The sequence below is a fragment of the Syzygium oleosum genome, unplaced genomic scaffold, assembly GCF_021117445.2.
Source record: "Syzygium oleosum isolate NSW1041296 unplaced genomic scaffold, Sole_v2.1 Sole_v2.09, whole genome shotgun sequence".
Taxonomy (NCBI): domain Eukaryota; kingdom Viridiplantae; phylum Streptophyta; class Magnoliopsida; order Myrtales; family Myrtaceae; genus Syzygium; species Syzygium oleosum.
Window position 1 is genome coordinate 4,051,279 of NW_026607493.1, and position 18,643 is coordinate 4,069,921.

General features: G+C 43.6%; 2 protein-coding genes and 3 long non-coding RNA genes across 5 annotated transcripts; 2 read left to right on the plus strand and 3 right to left on the minus strand.

Moving 5' to 3' along the window:
• The first annotated feature begins 3,706 nt into the window (after nt 1-3,706).
• LOC115673438 (putative indole-3-acetic acid-amido synthetase GH3.9) lies at nt 3,707-7,467 on the plus strand. The gene is made up of 4 exons (XM_030595603.2): nt 3,707-4,109; nt 4,215-4,316; nt 4,470-5,293; nt 6,713-7,467. Exons 1-4 carry the CDS (start codon nt 3,817-3,819, stop codon nt 7,288-7,290), a joined length of 1,797 nt encoding a protein of 598 aa, XP_030451463.2. The 5' UTR covers nt 3,707-3,816; the 3' UTR covers nt 7,291-7,467.
• Nucleotides 7,468-8,680: 1,213 nt separating this feature from the next.
• Nucleotides 8,681-14,097, minus strand: LOC115673496 (uncharacterized). Its single transcript, XM_030595685.2, has 8 exons — nt 13,966-14,097; nt 13,546-13,771; nt 13,312-13,446; nt 12,644-12,866; nt 12,027-12,213; nt 10,700-10,884; nt 10,101-10,238; nt 8,681-8,942 (listed from the first exon to the last, which is right to left on the minus strand). The coding sequence occupies exons 1-8, from the start codon at nt 14,060-14,062 to the stop codon at nt 8,814-8,816; spliced, it is 1,320 nt and encodes a 439-aa protein (XP_030451545.2). The 5' UTR covers nt 14,063-14,097; the 3' UTR covers nt 8,681-8,813.
• Nucleotides 14,098-14,528: 431 nt separating this feature from the next.
• On the plus strand, nt 14,529-16,071 carry LOC130138952 (uncharacterized). The gene is made up of 3 exons (XR_008817217.1): nt 14,529-14,667; nt 15,207-15,473; nt 15,652-16,071. It is a non-coding gene; the product is annotated as an uncharacterized LOC130138952 (long non-coding RNA).
• Nucleotides 16,072-16,579: 508 nt separating this feature from the next.
• Nucleotides 16,580-17,163, minus strand: LOC130138992 (uncharacterized). The gene is made up of 2 exons (XR_008817239.1): nt 17,122-17,163; nt 16,580-16,885 (listed from the first exon to the last, which is right to left on the minus strand). It is a non-coding gene; the product is annotated as an uncharacterized LOC130138992 (long non-coding RNA).
• Nucleotides 17,164-17,191: 28 nt separating this feature from the next.
• Nucleotides 17,192-18,022, minus strand: LOC130138991 (uncharacterized). The gene is made up of 3 exons (XR_008817238.1): nt 17,753-18,022; nt 17,342-17,492; nt 17,192-17,232 (listed from the first exon to the last, which is right to left on the minus strand). It is a non-coding gene; the product is annotated as an uncharacterized LOC130138991 (long non-coding RNA).
• Nucleotides 18,023-18,643: the final 621 nt, after the last annotated feature.

An 18,643-nucleotide genomic window follows, 5' to 3' on the forward strand; every position in this document is an offset into this window, starting at 1 on the left:
CATTACCCCAAAGCTTCCCAAGAATGGGAAAAAGACAATCGAAGCACTATTTGGTTTGTCTTGCTACCATGGTCCCGCGTGGAAATAATGAGCATGCAGGACATGTCTGAAAGGTGAGCTAGGGTTTTGACTTATGTGCCGAGAGAGCCAGATTATCCTAACCCAGAAACTTCCTTGCAATCAACAAGTAGATTCACTTTAGGCCCCCGCAAAGGTGAAGTCATGCCATTGCATTTTGTCGTGGGATTCTTGTTTTGTTTCTCGAGCAAGTGACCTCGAGACGGATGAAGCTAGGATATAGAAATGTGTATGCTTAATGGAATATGTTTTGGATGAGGACGTGTGCATGGAACGTTAACAAGAGCAACTTTGTACGTCGGTTGATATAAGTGCCCCGAGTAATGGAGTATCTACATGTTATCGGTACTTACGTTAGTAAATCAAGATTTTTGGGTATATTTAGAGGGCGGGGAAAGAAAAGGGTTTCCCTAACAATGTAGGAGGACTAAAATGTATGTAAAGGTGTTGTCTGGGGCAAAATCAAACATACATGGCGTTGAGAAGATGCTCGTACTCGTCTATGTTGGCCATTGTCCTCGTGACACATACTCGATTCTCGAACACGATACAATGATGAGTCGTTTGTGGTATAGAATGGGAAATTGTACATTCTCAGGTACGATTTTAGTGCTTGTCCATAGAGTGTAAGGTTATGTCACCAAAGGAGAGAAAAGGAAAGGAAGAAAAGAGGACAAAGCATGCATGCATCATCACGAATCTGAGAGAAAAAGCAAAGTAAAAAAGAAGGATTGCAAATGGATGCGGCGATCGACCACCAACCTTCCCTTGAAAGATGTGTTAAAGATTTGATTTGATTCTAGTTTCATGTGCCTGATCTCATTCCGGATAAGGTACGGTTTTTATTCTTTTGTTGCTTAAATGTATGTCATTGCAGTTCCATCCAGCATCTTGAATCCGATCCAAAGGCCAAAATCATTTCTCTTTCTCCACTACCACCCTTTTTTGATCAAAAGTAATCCTAGGAATAAATAAATTAATTCATAAAATTACCTTATAAAGTGACATAATACATTACAATTAATGGATAAAATTTAGACAAGAAAGCGTCACCATTACTTTGCCAACCAATCATCTTCCGCTAATATGGTTCCTTACTAATATACCTCCATGCAAAATGCTGTCGCTTGAATGACCTCTTGATACCTCGAACTAGGTTTTAAATTTGACATTGAAATGAAGGATTTAGGGTTTCTCTGTACTTTCAGTTTAAATTTAAAATATGCTTCAATTACAAATCAAGAAGAGAGGTACTTAGGGCCCGTTTGGTTCGACTTTGGGGGAATGCATTTGGGGGAATGTAAATACCTTTAGGCTAAAGGAGTTTTCCGAAATGCAGATAGTGTTTGGTAAGTGTTTTTTTAAAATCAACTTGGGCTAAAGGACTTTTGCTAATATTTTTTTTAAAAAAAAAAAGCTCTGGTGGAGCTTAACATCCAGCCACCGCCACCGGCCAGATCTGGTCGCCGGCTAACTGCTGACGGCCAGATCCAGTTGCCGGCCACTGCCGTCTGGGGTCGCGCGACCCCGGCAACCGCTGCCTGGGGTTGCCGAACCTCGGGCGTTGCCTGGGTCACGCGACCCAATCCAAGTGTTACTTGGGTCGTGCGACCCAGGCGACGGCCGAGGTCTGGCAACCCCTAGGCGGTGGTCGCCGGGGTCGGGCTAGCCCTCAGGCAGCGGTCGCCGGACCTGCCTCTGGGGAAGATGAACAGTTGTGATGAATAGTGCAAGTTGCATTTCGAAAATGCGACTTTCCAAAGCACCTCCACTCTTGCATTGGCCAAAAGTCCCTTAGAGAGCATTTCAAATGCAATTGCATCTCCTCAAAGTGAATAAAAAAAGTTGCCAAACACCATTTGCATTTGGCCAAGGGACTTTGGGCCCGTTTGGTTCAGCTTTTGGATCAGCAATTGCCAAATGCTAGCATTTGGAATGCTGAAAGCCCAAATTTTTTATTCCCAAACTACTCTTAGTTATTTTGGCTTATTCCGATTTTGCCCCTCGTGTGTACTATTCATCTTCTTCTTCGTGAGGTGGCCGGCGAGGAGGCTGGCCGCCGGCCTAGCTCGGGCGGCAAGAGGCCGGCGGCCGTCGCCGAGGCAGGCGACCCTCGGCGAGGTCACGGGACCCAGGCGGTCGCGCGCGAGGTCGCGCGACCCGGGCGCCCGGCCGCCTCGGTTGCGCGACCCGGGCGCCCGGCCGCCTCGGTCGCGCGACTCGGGCGGCCGCTTGGGTCCCGCGACCCTCGCCGAGGGTTACCCGGCCTTGGGCGATAGCCGTCGGCCCCAGATCTGGCCTGCCGGTCGTCGCCCGACCTCAGGCGACGGCCGGCGGCGGCCGGCCGGCACCGGCTCCGGCGAAGGGTAAGTTAGGTTTTTTATTCCCAAAGTCCATTTGCAAAAATAATTCACCAAACACTATATTTTGGCCAAAGTAGCTTTACAAAATATTTTTACCAAACACCATTTGCATTTCCCTAATGGGCTTTCACCCAAAGGTATTTGCATTCCCCCAAGTAGCATTTTCAAAGTTGAACCAAACGGGCCCTTTAGACCTCAAATAAGCATTCCAAATGCTGAATCAAACGGGGCCATTCCACTTATGTTATGTATCTCAGTACAAGAAACTGCATAAAGCAAAAGTTTAAGGGAAAGAAGGGATAATGACACAAATAGTCCATGAACTTTTGGCTCAATGTGCAATATGATCCATGGACTTTTAATTTGTTCAATATGGTTATTGAACTTTTGGTATATGTTTAAATTAGTCCCTAAACTATACAAAAATGTTCAATGTTGTCCCTAAACTTAAATTAATGGAATGGCGAAATTGAACATTTTCATATAGTTTATGGACTAGTTTGAATATGTACAAAAAGTTCATGGACCATATTAAATAAATTAAAAGTTCAGGAATCACATTGAACATTTTCGTATAGTCTAGGGACATGGACTACATTGAATAGATAAAAAATTTATGGACCACATTGTACATTAGGTTAAAGTTCATGGATCGTTTATATCATATTCCAGGGAAAGAAAGTACATGGAATATATTTTGTTAATGTTGAGACCGAGAATGATATTCTACCACCTAAGATCTTGTACATACGATTGGTATTTTAGCATTACCCTTAGTTTTAACAAACATACATACTCATTTTTAGAGAAAATTTTCTTTTGTAGATTCCTCCTCCACACGATAGATTTGATCTGATATTCGACAAAATTATTGCATCCAAAGCAAATTTTAGCAATCTCTAGTTGCATGAAGCATGTGTGTTTCCGACCAGTTTTATCCTCTAGGCTTCCCAGTGTGGAAGTGATATCAGCAACAATATATTGCTCCAACTTGGTGACTGTGATGTGCAGGAGGTGACAAACAAAGAGACACGAAAATCCAACCCAAGATTCATAATGAAAAGACTAATGAGCATACTAAAAATTATCCACAAGATTAACGTACTAAGCAACGCGAGAGATCATGAGTGAGCATTTGAATATGCGGGTCGTATTCAATACCCAGCGAGAGCCTGTCATATTCATTTTATATGCCGACTTCATGGATCAGTTTCTGTATAATCTAGTATGATTCGAATGTATATGAATCTTTTTCTCACTATATATAGTGCTGCTCTCCACAACTATTCATATAGAGTGATCTACCTCATTGGGTCTTCTCCTCTACATATCACCACTTGTTTTGCTCTCCATATCTTCTCTGTTACGCAAGAAAATGGATGGCAAGAAATTGGAATACAAAGGAGAGGCTGCACTGAAAGAGATAGAGAGGCTCACATCTGAGGCTGACATTGTCCAGCAAAACATTCTGAAGGAGATCTTATTGCAAAACCAGAAAACTGAGTACTTGAGCAAGTACTTGAGAGGGTCAGCACTGGACACTTGTGATTTCAAGAAGTCGGTCCCTGTGATCACTTACAGGGCCATTCAACCTTACATTACAAGAATTGCTCATGGTGAAGGTTCCTCTCTAATTACAGGAAAACCCATCACTGAAATGTTATGCAGGTCTCTCTCTACTATTTGTCTCAGCTCTAGTTACTTATTTTTCTCTGATTTAAATTTTTTTTGAGCTAATCAATGATTAAAAGAATGTCCTTGTGTAATTCGTAGCTCAGGGACTTCTGCTGGAGAGCCCAAGATGATGCCATCAATTGAGGAGGACATTGACCGAAGAACCTTTCTTTATAATCTCATCATGCCCATTATGAGCCAGTTAATTAATTTGATTTTCCTTTTCCCTCCTCTTTTTGCATTCTTCAAGTTGAAGTATAGGAATAACGACCCTAATTACCATAGTTGTCGAGCATGTGTAAGTATGCTTTATATTTTTGCCTTGCATACATGACATGGGAATTCAAATGTTAGGTATCTCACGGGGCTCGACGAGGGCAAGGCCATGTACTTCTACTTCGTCAAGGCGGAGAGGTCCACCCCGTGCGGCTTGCCCGCCCGGACCGTGCTCACGAGCTACTACAAGAGCAAGCACTTCAAGTTCCAGGCCCCCGACGCATACCATGACTTCACGAGCCCATATGCAGCCATCCTGTGTGATGACGGCGACCAGAGCATGTATTGCCAGCTCCTGTCAGGTCTTGTCCACCGGCACCAGGTCCTGCGCCTCGGTGCGGTCTTCGCATCCGCGTTCCTTCGCGCCATATCGTTCCTTGAGAGCAACTGGGGCCGCATGTGCGACGACATAGCCGCCGGCCGCCTAGACCCCTTTATCACTGACCCCGAGTGCCGATCCTCCATGTTGAGCATACTGCAGTCACCGAACCCTACCCTCGCAGCAGAGATTCAGGAAATTTGCGGCTGCCCATCGTGGAAGGGGATATTGTGCCGGCTTTGGCCTAGGGCGAAGTACATCGAGGCTGTCGTGACGGGGTCGATGGCGCAATACATACCGGCCCTCGAGTACTACAGCAAGGGGAAGCTGCCGTTGGTGTGCACGATGTACGCCTCGTCGGAGTGCTACTTTGGGGTCAACTTGCAGCCGCTGTGCGATCCGCGCGACGTCGCGTTTACGCTCCTCCCCAACATGGGCTACTTCGAGTTCATACCCTTGGGAGGGAATGGGACGCTGGTGATGGACATTGACGAGGACGAGGAAGTGTCCGGTCGCAAGCTCGTGGACTTGGTTAATGTCCGGGTCGGGTGCTATTATGAGCTCGTGGTCACTACATTTGCTGGTGAGCATAATCTTTTAACTTTAGACCCATGTTTGTGGGATCATTATCATGTTTATCGTCTAGGAATGTGAATCGCTTCGTCCTGATGCTGACTCATTATCCTTTTGTCGAAGAGTAGTGCACTCTTGTCTTGCGAAAGGATATAGTGTTATCAATCACTTCTGTGAATCCATCTTTATCCTCTAGCATTACTTCACAGATAATCTCGATAATCACGCTAATCTCGTATTAACGCAACATTCGTTTGTTTTATGTGAGTTCCTTGTCGATAATGCTGAGGTGGGAACGAGAGAGAATTTCCTTTGGTTTCAGAAGCTGGTCTATATTCGAATGCTATCTTTAAAATGGTTTATAGAACGACATTTAATTTTTTTTAAAAAAAATCATATACACAGGTTAAGTACACCGAGAAAATATCACAATGTTTTCTCACATTTTATTTTCATATCAATTTCCATCTTGAGTTTTGAAAACCTACAATTAGCATCCCAAGTCTGTATCGAATGGTCCTATTACAAATTTACCGTTTTCCTTCCAATTTTGTCTCTCCCACCATTTCAAATCCCCCGTGATGAAAAACACATTTACCCAAAACCCGACCAGCCACCCACTGCTCAGCCCTTCTCCTCCAAGTGCTGCCAACCGCCACCCTGGCTAAGCCGCAAGCCATCGTCAACTAGGCTAGCGTTGATCTTGACCCAGATCCGATTGAGCTCCGTTGGCATCCAGCTTGACTCAAATCTATTGGGTTGGTCCCAGATTTGTCAAGCTCGATGTTGGCGGAGCTCGTGTGGAGCTCGACCCTTGGTCGGTGAGGGCGAGGCGTAGGTCGGGATTGAGCCGGGGTGGGAGAGAGCAAAGGCGAGAGAAAGAGGGGAAGGGCAAATGACATAAAGTTTGGATGAATTTGTGAATTTTTTAAAAATTCACAAATGCAAATTAATATATGAATGAAAAGTGAAGATAATTTTGAAATATACTTTAGTCCTTTTATTCGGAATAAAATTGGTTCTTAATAAATTAGTAAAGACTGCACCTTAATTAATAGAAAAAAAAAATTTATACGATTCAAAACAATACCCTTCTTTCTTTAATCTCAATCCAGGAAATGCTATTTTTCTTTCTCTGGTTTTTAATGTTTGCTTGAAGTGAGTGGAAGGAGGAGGACCAATATGGATGTATTTTTTTTTTTTTCACTCCATAGCTCAATGAAGGTACAATTGATCAATCTAATGATTTGAAAGTTAATTTTTGGCTTGTTCGTATTTCTATAAAAATTTTCCAATTAATTTTTATCTTAATTAATTCCTCTCCTCATGTTTCCTGTAATTAATTATCCAAAACACTAAAAATCACTCCATCAAGGATTCAATATTATGATGATGGCGCTTTTGCCTGTGTTGTAAATGTCAATTTCAGGGCTCAATCGGTATCGAATCGGGGATGTGCTCCAGGTGACAGGTTTCCACAACCGCGCCCCGCAGTTCCGATTTATTTGCCGGAGGAATGTCGTCCTTAGCATCGACAACGACAAGACAAACGAGGAAGATCTCCACAAGAGCATCACAGCGGCCAAGAAACTGCTGGAGCCTCACGATGCCCTCCTCGTGGAATACACTAGTCGCGTGGACACTTCATCTGTCCCGGGGCACTATGTCCTCTACTGGGAAATCAAGCATCATCCCAACAATTTAGTGGCGAACAAGCTGGTGCTCGATGATCGCGTGCTTGAGGAATGTTGCATCGCCGTGGAAGAAGAGTTGGACTACGTCTATAGGCGGTGCCGTTCCAACGACAGATCGGCTGGGCCACTTGAAATTAGGGTCGTGAATCCCGGCACGTTCGATTTATTGATGGATTTTTTCATAAGCCAAGGAGGGTCCATTAATCAGTACAAGACTCCTAGGTGCATAAAGTCCAGTGCTGCCATTGAATTGCTTGATGGTAATGTGAAGGCCTCTTTTTTCAGCCCTAGAGATCCAACATGGAGACCTTGAAATTGAGTTGGAACTTGAGAGTATGTGACTTAGTGATGCAGTTAGTCCAAATGCTCAATGTATCAATAATTTAATATTCATGAAGTAATGTAGGACCTCAATGCTCTCATGTTGATGTCAAAATGGATCATCCTGATGTCAAAGTGGAGTTAATTAAGTTTGCTTTGCCATAGGAAACTATCTCTTTCTCTTAAAGATTGCCCTATTTGATACAAGGAAGTACATGTTTGATCAGGGTGTACATGTATCTATTGCAGTCAATCTCATGAAGGGTTTTGGTCTTTAGGCAAATCGGTGGCGTTTCGTATTTAGCTACAACAAATTCTGACGCGAGAACGTTGCCTCTAGATAGGTTCTGAATCTCTACTGAAAGTTCTGGGTCTTTCCACATTGACGGTACTAGGAGTCGAGAAACTATTGGGCCTGTAAAAAACATCAAATGTCAATACACCTGTGCTATCGACGAGATGTCCATTAGCATGAAATGAGCAGTAAATTATCGATGGATCGTGAAAGGTGGGACGACTACGGCTATTCAAGAATACATAATAAAGGAGGATCTGCTCTAGTAATGGTGAGTCCGAAAGACATTGGGCAAACTATGTCAAGTAACAGAGCTTTATGCTTACTGAAGAAAACTTGGTTGGACGGAAGATCGAAAACATTTTGCAGAGAAAATAGGGTCAGTTTCGCATCACAGATGGGACATCTTTGCGCTTTAAGTGAAAATTTGACAGACACCCTCCACTTCTACAATCTCCTCTAGACATGACAGAGATGAGGTTCGATTCTTGTCTCAAGGGGGTGGAACCATTTGCGGAGAGTTCAGAAATGGACCTCTTTTTAGGTTCTACGAGTGCAGGGGCCAACCCCTTTTGCACGGTCAATCAAGTAGCCGTAAAATGCAACATCAAGACAATCTCTCATTCATCACTTCTGAAATAGCAAATTTTAGCAAGCTTTAGTCGTGCTATTTTTTCTTGATACATGTACATCTTCACCCGGTATAAGCTATCAAATCCATATGGTGTCATAGGACTCAAATTCCATATCCTCCTAATGTGTGGAGTCCATTCTAATACAGGGGACAACCAGTTCTTGCGTCGAAACAGCAACAGCAGTTGACACGGCACATGTGACAATTTCAATGGCGGAAAGAAGCTTGCGGTAGCCAACCAGTTTGGACCACTATGGGGGTAAAAGAATCTCGATTGCCATCAAATCTCTCTGCTCAGGAGATTGTTTACCTTAGGCTATAGCTTTCAGTGTCGAATATTGTCATTTCTTGCCAGAGCTATTTCTTGAGCAAGGACTAGTTAAATATAGAAGCTAAAGGGGATCATATGCTGTGTACTCAAGCAGGAAGAAAGCGCTGCATCATAAGAGTGCCTTGGCCATCTTTAAGTGTGGGGTTGGATTGGTGAATGGGAAAGTGCCAGCGAGTCCAAAACTTTGCAGCAAGATGGATGGGGAGAGATTGCGCCAGATATCTAATACAATGTGCAAATGCCGTTTATGATTTTTCAAAGTACTCTTACTAAAATATTGGAAAGGTATTTGCCTTCGGGGTAGGACAGGTCAATAGGGTGATCACATCCTGCTCCGTTCTGTCTCAGAATTGTGGCTCTTCTCCCAGCTGCTGATGCTGCGCCCTGAACTTCATAGAAACCAATCAAAAACATAAACTTAACATCTTAGACAGTGATCTAATAAAAAACTTCAAGAATGTTAGGCTGTCAAACAGGAAAAGCTTCCGAACCATGTGGTGTATGCATTGACATCACATGTTGGCAAGCAAAATGCAGCTTGCCAGGGCCCGATCAGCAAGAAAAGCAGTTGATCTCATGCCCGATTAGGATAGCCAAAAGATTTCTCAAAACTGTAGAAAAAAGGGTGCATCTAAGCACCCATTTTCTCTGGCTCTATTTTTCCAGTTCAACTTGGTTCAGTCAACATTATTCTGGTTAAAAGCTTCCTTATCTTCTGGTTTAGTTGGGTTTTTATTTCAATCCTAAACACCTAGTACGGCTGCCTCTTACTAGTAGAGGGCTGTGCAACTGGACCGGTTCTACCTGGGAACCAGATTGGACAGCCCTAAAACCTGGTCCGGTTCCTGGTTCCGAGTGAAGAACCACTTGGGAACCGGACCGACCAGACCAAAGTTGGAACTGCTTTCATAAAACCTAAAAACCCTAATTTTTCTCTTGGCATCTTTTTCTCTATCTGTTTCTTTTTCTCTGTTCTCTTGAACATCACTCAAAACTTCAAAGACTCTCTCGCTCGCTAGCGACTCACTTTCCTCCTTGCGCTCACTTGTGGCTCGCCCTCACTCGTTCCTGACTGGCCTTTGCTCACTCGCCCTCATTCATCTTTTACTTTGAACACTTTTGTTGCTCATATTATTTTGCTGTAAAAAATAAAACCTACAAATGGAACAAGAAAAACAAGTTCTCGGGTAGACCTTGGAACCAGACTGGAAAAACAGGATAGGTTCCAAGGTCAATTTCAGGGCAAATAGGATAAGTTCTGGGTTTCAAAAACTGGAACCAGTTCTAACATGGTAGGTTATAGACCTCCACGGGTCTATAACCTACCCACCCTGGAACCGATCACCCCTACTTACTAGAGTAGTGTCCTTTATCATAAGAGCTCTACACTTGCTGGGTGAGGTCCTATCATGACTAGCTACATCTCTAACGGTCTACAGTTTTACCAATGCTTTAGATCACCACATTCACCACACAAATTTTGAACAATCAACAGGGACGTAATTACATATTAGATACAACATGAACTGGTGATATGCTTGCCTGAAGTGTCTTTATGAACATCCCACTCTGTGTCATAGCTCCAGAACATGAACAAGTCATAAGTAGTCCACCTTTCTTCGTCAATCTCATTGCCAGTGAGTTCAAATTTCTATACATGCCAAATGCACTTTTTAGAGCCTGAAAAATGACACTAAGCAATGAGTCACTCACCTCGCAATACCAAAGAATGGAAGCTGACATAACTTTTCACAAGCAAAAGTTCGCAAACCTCTCAAAGCGAATTTTCGTGGCAGCAATGATAAAATCGACCGATTAATAGTTCGCAGAACCCAGATTTATGGGCATCTGTAACTTGTCGATGAATGATTATATCGGAAGCATTGAAAGTATAAAACCACCATTAATAAGTACAACCTGGAAGAGTAGTGTAATGCTTGTGAAAGTTATTGGTAAAGAAGACACAGAACCAAGATGGAACAGGACCAGGTTGACCAGAGTCCTTCAACTCAATTTTTCTTCTGACAAGTCATTACCTCAGTGAAAGAGTAAGTTCCTTCTGCCAGCTGAAAAAAGCATGCAATTGACATCTACGATTACTAGAACTATTTCACATTTAAAAATGAACAGTAAATCAGTACCTTCCTCTTTGGAGCTAACTTTGGAGGGTCGAGTATGACTATATCCCATGACTCATTTCTTAATAAAGCACTCTTCATGAATACAGTTGCGTCTTCTTTTAAAAAAGATATCCTGGCTGGATCCAATCTATTAAGAGCAATATTTTCTTGAGCAAGCTCCAAAGCAGGCAACGACGTATCAATACCTGAAATGATATGGATAATATTAAACAAGCCGTAAAAGTTTGTCAGCCCCAGGGTATCCTCATTGTAATTTTAATTAACCTTGGAAATACTTAAGTCAAAGTCACATCTTTACAGTTAGAAAGAAACATGATAGAACTTCAATGGAATCTCTATATCCTCTCTTTATTGTCCACAAGGATTCCAAATGAAGTCCTTTGCTAAAAACCAAGCCGAAACTCAGATTACCAATTAAGATTGACAAAAGAAAGAGTTACACAGACTACTTCAGCTACACTGACATCTTATTTATGATTCAACAAGGGGAAAATTGCATGCACTGATGTAAAAGGCTGCTACTACTTGCAGGTGTGATAATTCGTCTCCTGAGTACTCAGCACAGATGACAAGCAACTTGTCCTCCTTTGTTAGGTAGGAACAAGGGACTCCCCAGCCCTGTACTACATCTCACATCGCATTGACTACCCCCAAGTCGGGGTTGGAGGATGGATCCTAAGCTTTCCGTTGAGCTTTATTAGATCCACCTTCCCTACGAAGACTGACTTTAATGAAGTCTGCTTTTCATTCCCACCGGACTATTCACCCCCTTATGAGCAGCAATCCTAGACGTTATTCCTTACTAATGAAGAATCTGTTAGTAGCACCATGAGTTGATCTCCTACCACTTGATCTATCAGATGTTTGCCCAAGGGCGCTAGCAATGGAGGATGTGAGACCAATAACTTCTTCTGATAGCTACCACTACTAGTCCGCAAAGTGTGCCCTCGGTCTTGACCCTGACAAGACTAGTTCTCTCTCCCCCACCAGCTAAGCCTCTAAATGACTCAATGCAAAGTTCTCACAAAATGAATACAATGGTTTATATTGTTCCAGCCGACGTACTTTGACAAAGGTCCAAACCGATAGATTGTGGAAGCATTTGGACGTAGTAAACTATAATGCAAATGTTGCTAGTTAATAAAGTGAATTTTCATCACTCGTACAGCTATATGAACAACCCAATTCTTGATGACTCTGGATCACTTATATTTGTTCCAAGGACAGCAAGCAAATTGCACGCAATTTTCACACAGACGCAATATATTAAGGGTAGTGGTGGCATTGTCAGGAACAAAGAGTAAAAGAATGCACAGTTAAGCCATACCCAAAACATCAACAGCACCTCCCCTAACTGCATTTAGGGAAAATCCACCACTGTAGCAGCATAGGTCGAGAACTCTCTGACCATCACATACTGTGGATATAAACTGACGGTTTTCACGTTGATCAGCATAAAATCCTGTCTTCTGGCCATCAAGTGAGACGACATAAGCAATCCCATTCTCAAGAACCTGAGATGAGCCATCAAAAAGGAAAACATCAGATGACTATGCGCAAAGAGAACTTCTTGTTAAAGTGCGCAAGGAAATATACCCAGCAGGTCACTTTTGGCCACTAGTCATCCTTCCTCTAGAGCACTTTCCAAGACACACCTCCTACAGCTATGACAAAAGGTGCAAGAAAAGGTCCATTCTTCATTTCTTCCAACCTAAGAGCATTTTCAGGCCCAACAAGTTTTTAGGCAGCCTCCCAAATTTTTAAGCGTCTCTAAGAAATTGCACCCTATTGGAAGAGGCATAGTCCTAGATCCTCCAGTGACATAGAGGATAGATAGCACGCGGTTCTAAGAACTCATCGATAACAAGATATATAGGTACATAAAAGTTTCACTTAAGCAAATCTTAGTATACATAAACAGAAAGTCCGTCAACTGTTCTGTACCTTGGTTCTTTTAGGACAAGTAGAAGGCTGCATCTCCCGCAATTTGGATACATCCAGTCCTTCCTCTTTTAACATTTCGACGGATGGTCTCCAGCTTATGTGATTTATGCCGCCGATTTTACAAATGCAAGCCTCTATTTCTGTCCTGTACTTCTCAACCCAAGCAGCAGATGATGCAACCACAGCTAAATCTCCAAAGACATCGACGATCAAACCCGACAACCTAGATGCAGACAATACTTCTCCCATTAAGGAACACAAACACAGTAACAAGTATATGTCCAAGTAAAAATTAGGATAAATGTGAAAAGGGATGCTCCCAAGTCAAAATTAGGACAGAAGGGGAGGGTATTTGATGATTTAAAGAACACTAAGTTTATTCACAATATTTAATGGTAGTGTTTACAAATGCTCAACTAGCTGCGCATCTGTATGCCTAATATGAGTTATCACAAATACCACTTGGAGACTGCGATAAATTCCTGTGAGATTATGCTAGCATAAAACTCCCTCTGGCCATAGTGCCGACTGGCAATGTTCCACATGAACCCGATCAGTTTCTTCGTCTTAACCAATTTATTGCCAATCGATTTCTCAGCGCACGATTTGATCACAGTAATGATAATGGCAAACTACTCTTTTCATAAAAAAATTCATCTAGACTATACCTATCCCCTTCGCTGTTGATCAGACGATATGCATTCGTATTGACAGAAGGCAACCCCAAACTCTTGCGCAGCTCTATGGCTGCCTCGATTCTTTTCTCGAGCAACTTCTCCATGTTCAATGCACATGACGGATTCCTGTCACACGGATTAAACACTTACAAGAAATTGCCAACCTGGGGAGATGCCAATGCAAAATGAAAAAAACTCATTGGTAGAGTTAAGTCGTAACCACACCCTGTTGCTTCCTCTTCTAGCTGCATCAGCCTAACACAGAACATGGAAACCGAATTGTACAAGCCCCACCCAATCGGTTTCTCTGTCCCATCAGCCACCATCACGACATCCCCGGTTCTTGGCGGCGGCCGACCGATTATCCGGTCGACGGCGCCGCTGTACACCATGGGACTGCCATCCTTGAACAACTGGGTCTTCCCCTTTTTAAGCACCACCTTCGCAACACCTGTCTAACAAAACCAAGATGAGGGGACAGCAGCACTACAGCTCGGAGAACTTCGCAAAGTAAAGCAAGCATTTCACTCAGCTCGATGCCAACACCCAACATATGTATTGCACGGACAGATGCAGCATAAGTCAGACACGACAGAGGGATGACAAAAGTCACGAGCAAGACGGAAAGGGAGAGAAAAGGGAGACCGGGGGAGTGAGCAAAGGCGAGTTCTTGGAGCGCGGCGGTGGCCGGAGCTGTAGAGAGAGAAAGAGACTTCATCAGGCGGGAGGCAAGATGAAGCATCTCTCTCTCTGTCTCTGTCGCGGGGCTTAGGTGGAGCTCCGAGATAAAGGAGAAAATATTCGGGAGAAAATATTAGGTGGTCCGGGACCGCCAAGCCAGCGTGGTCCCGGACCACTCATGAAGCGCCACGTGGACCACGTGGCGCTTGTGGGGCCGGCTGGCCCGGATGGAAATTTTGCACAAAAAAAAAATATTCATTATTTCTCCTTAGCCCTGCACGCTAGCCCCTCTCTCTCTCTCTCTCTCCTCTGCACGCATTTAATTCTTCTCTCTCTTCTCCTCCTTCGTTTTCGCATCGAAGAGGAAAACCCACCGCTCTTTCCTCTCTTTCAAATTTATTTTGAATCTCTGCGATTTCGCTCTCAAATTTCGCTCGGCTTCCTCGTTGCTCCCCCCTCTCCGACGAAGCCAAGGTTTGGGTCCCTCGTCCTCGCTCCGTCTCTGCTCCAGCGCACGCTCGCTCTCGAAAAATCCGGCGCTCGGTACGTCGCTCGCTCGCTCGCTGCTCTTTCGCTCGCTCCGTCTCTGCTCCGGCGCAGCTTTCCTTCGCCCATTAATCTGCTGGGGCGGCCGAGATCTGGGGATCCCATTTTCACTTCATTCAGGTACGGATGATGAAACTTGCATTACTCTAATTGTTTGCTTGGTTCTACATCTCTGCCAATGTGCCCAATCGAACACTGAGATATGTTGGAAGTTTTGATTTCTTTGACCCTTTTTTCAATCCTTTTAAGATGGAAAAATTTAATTCTGAGTTGATTGAATTTGAACTTGTTATGGCTGTATGTCGCTGGACAAGTGTGTTTTGATGGTCTCTTTCAAGTCTCGGTGTGCGTTCGAAGCTTTTAATTGCTCGAACGTCCACTGCGCACCATGTGTTTGACAGAATGTTTGAACCAAGGTCCGATTTTGAGTCGCTTCGAATGCGTGGTGATCAGGTTCGCTTAATGATCTTTCACTAACGTTTTTTTGTCGCCGTGGTTCAATATGCTTTTTTTTTATCCTTTTAGAGTCTTGTCCGGTGCCTCCTCATGAACCGGGGACTCTTGAATACTGATTTCTTACGATACTTGACTGCACTTTCCTGGTATTCCATTTTGTATGTTACGCATCATTCTGGAGTCATAATCGAGGGTGGATGCAGGTGGTAGACAGTGGTGAAATTTCGCATAGTGCTTGTGATGGTGGTCCAGAAGAACTCCCAGTAGTTCTGGCCAGGCACTTTTGGACGAACGTGTAGGGATGAGCTCAACTATAGTTCCTGACCAGCATCATCAGTCCAGCAGCCGATCCAGCCTCGGTTCTGATGGGGCTGCATCTCCTTATGCAGGATGTGAAGATAGCCATTTTCATAGAGCAAAAGAGGAATTGCAATCAATGGTCAAAAGCCTTTTGAGAGAAATTGATTTAGGTATGCGAGTTATATATGTTCTACTAGATTTTTGGTCCTATTATTATACATTTTATGCTCTAGAATCCCGTGCTTGTTCTCTTTATGATGCTTTCTTTCAAGTGCTTATTGCATTTGTTTTTTCCTTGGTGCGCAAGGTGCCTTGCATGTGAACTTATCGATATGATCGTTGATACAGGTCATGGTGAGTTTAAGGAAATAGCGAGGTGTTCCACTCATACTGTATTGGTTGCTTGTGGCCTTGAGCACAGGAGGAGCGAGGTCTACACAATCCCTCTGCCATCCTTTTATTCCCACATAGACAAAATGGCAACTGGACAGACAAGTCTGATGAGTGGAGTTTGCTCAACATGTTTTGATGTTTTCGTCAGAGATGTAACCCAAAACATAATGTACATAAGACTACCACTGCGTTGGTTAAGTTTAGGTCTTTACGAATTGATAAACATGGGCTGCCATTTTTTGCACGTCCATGGTTAATTTTGAGGGGATTTAGATGAGAAGTAGGGGGGTTTTTGTCCATACTGATAACTGTTCGTGGTCCCAAGAGGATCCATTTTTCTGTGACTACATTGATGATATTTATGTTTTGGTTGAAGGGGTCCTATTTTTGGAAGAGGTGGGTTAATCAATCTCAATACTACTTCCTTTTTCTTCCTAGGCGGTTCTCCTCTCTCTTGTGCATCTAATTCAATTGCATAGGAGTGGCTAACTCACTTCTCAGAGAGTAAATTCGGACTCGAACCTAGTCAGAAGTTTAATTGTGGCATGGAATGTTCTCGTTCCTATGCACTGTGATTTGGTCTTATTTTGGTCATTGGAAACAGAGGAAGATATCAAGCGAGACTAGCATTGTGATGATATTTTTCCACTTAAATGAATATAACAACGCTGAATGCAATGCCTAGTGCCGTGAAAATCCTACCCCCACTCCATTCCTATTACTTCCAAGTCCTAACTACAGTAAAATTTAGCGATTCTCACTCAATATTCCTTGCTTTTTCGATAGTGCTTTGATATGTTTATGAATAATACATGGTACACAGACATAAAGAAAAGTTCTTCAATATCGTTACTTTTGAGAGGTCCAAGCATCACACAGAAGCTATGCACAACATTGTTTCCTCGGGTCAAAACCGAAGTCGACAAGGAAAGAATTACATTTTAGCTTATACACCCTATTCCCTTGCTTCCTATTTTAATACATCAGCAAACAACAAATTCACCCCAGGCCAACCATAAAGATTGTAGGGCCGGATTCTCGGTCACGTAAGCTCCAGATCACCCGCCATTCTGCACCTACTCATAAATTATCGTCGATGACGGTGGATCATAATAGCTCAGACACAAATTCACATCTTTTTGCCCTCTCTTCATGATCCTTGTCTGACAAAGGCAATGCTTGATTGTGGCTGGCACCAACAAAAGGCGCATATTAGAAACAAGAACACCACCCTCACAAGACAAGTGATGAAACGTTCAACCAAAATGTTGAGATTGTTACGCTAAGGCCTTTAACGGCAAAACAAATTTCACCACAAAATTCAACCTATCTCTAACAGTAGTAAGAAATTGAAACATTCATGCTTTGCTTGTCATTAACACAAAAGATGCAGCTGGAAAAAAAAAATCTCGCAGTAATACTCACCCCGTCCAACATGGCCATCAAAATGCTTGCTCCAACCAGGCATCTTCCGCCACCATCATCTTTACCTTAATTTGCTCCTTCCACGATGCCCGCATCCAATAGTGTGCTCCACTGCAAAATATCATATCAAGGGTTCAGCATATTCACAGATGATTTTTGTTCTTCAGAAATGAGGAACACTAGAAACTGGACTCTTCAACGAAAAACAATCTTCACTTACGCTAAGGGGCTTAATGCAATGATCCAAAACCAGTTGTTACCAATGTCCAGAACAGTTTGCAAGAACAAGGGCAACACTAGTGAGGCTAATGCAGGAGCAGAATGTCAGCAATGCCGCTTGCCCTTGGCTCGGAGCCATCATCCCTTCAAACCTTCAAACGAGAGCACGAAGCAAATTAACTAGCAGCCCCTTTAGAACAGAGCATCATGCTTGGGTTTGTTTTCATTTGCAGTAACAATGGTGGCAAAAAACCAGAAGGGGACTCCCTCTCCCCACCCATTTTGTACCGAACCCACCACCGCCAAAGAGAAAAGTAAAAGAAAAAGACCAATCAAAACCGCTCAACGCGGGCACACAAAAAAATGGATCGACGAAGAATCCAGGCGCGGGGGAAGAGGAGAAGAGGGGAACCTTGCTTGCGGCTGGCGCCTTTCTCGACGGTATGGCATTGAGCAGAGAGCGAAAGATCGCCGGAGCAGCAACAACGCCACGGAGCGAAAGATCGCCGGAGCAACGAGGAAGCCGAGCGAAATTTGAGAGCGAAATCGCAGAGATTCAAAATAAATTTGAAAGCCAGAGAGGAAAGAGCGGTGGGTTTTCCTCTTCGATGCGAAAACGAAGGAGGAGAAGAGAGAGAAGAATTAAATGCGTGCAGAGGAGAGAGAGAGAGAGAGAGGGGCTAGCGTGCAGGGCTAAGGAGAAATAATGAATATTTTTTTTTTGTGCAAAATTTCCATCCGGGCCAGCCGGCCCCACAAGCGCCACGTGGTCCACGTGGCGCTTCATGAGTGGTCCGGGACCACGCTGGCTTGGCGGTCCCGGACCACCTAATATTTTCTCAATATTCGGTGGTTGCTGCTCACCACGTCACCGGCCCACATGGCATATATGAGCTTAGTTGGCTCCACTCGGAGAGTGACATGTCCTTTGACATGGACATGGAAAGAAAATAAAAAAATTAAAATCCAAAGTTTTCTCCTCCTTTTCCCTAGCCGGCTAGTAGACTGCAGACTGGGTGAAGAAGGACAGAATAATAAATGATAACCCGCTTAAAACTCCCTCTCTTCTTTTTTATTTTCAGGAGCTTCTACCTGCCGTACCTTCTCTCTCCTTTTACGTTTCTAAAACTCTCTCCCTTCTTTTCTTTTCAAGAGCTTCTTCACCCGCTCTCTCTCCTCTTTTGCGTTTTCATTTTACCTTTGAAAGATGTTCACACTTCCGATCACTCAGTACTTCGAGTGCTCCAAACAAGCTGGCTTGGTCCGCTCTTACTGCTCCTCTTCTTCTTCTTCCGGGGACTGT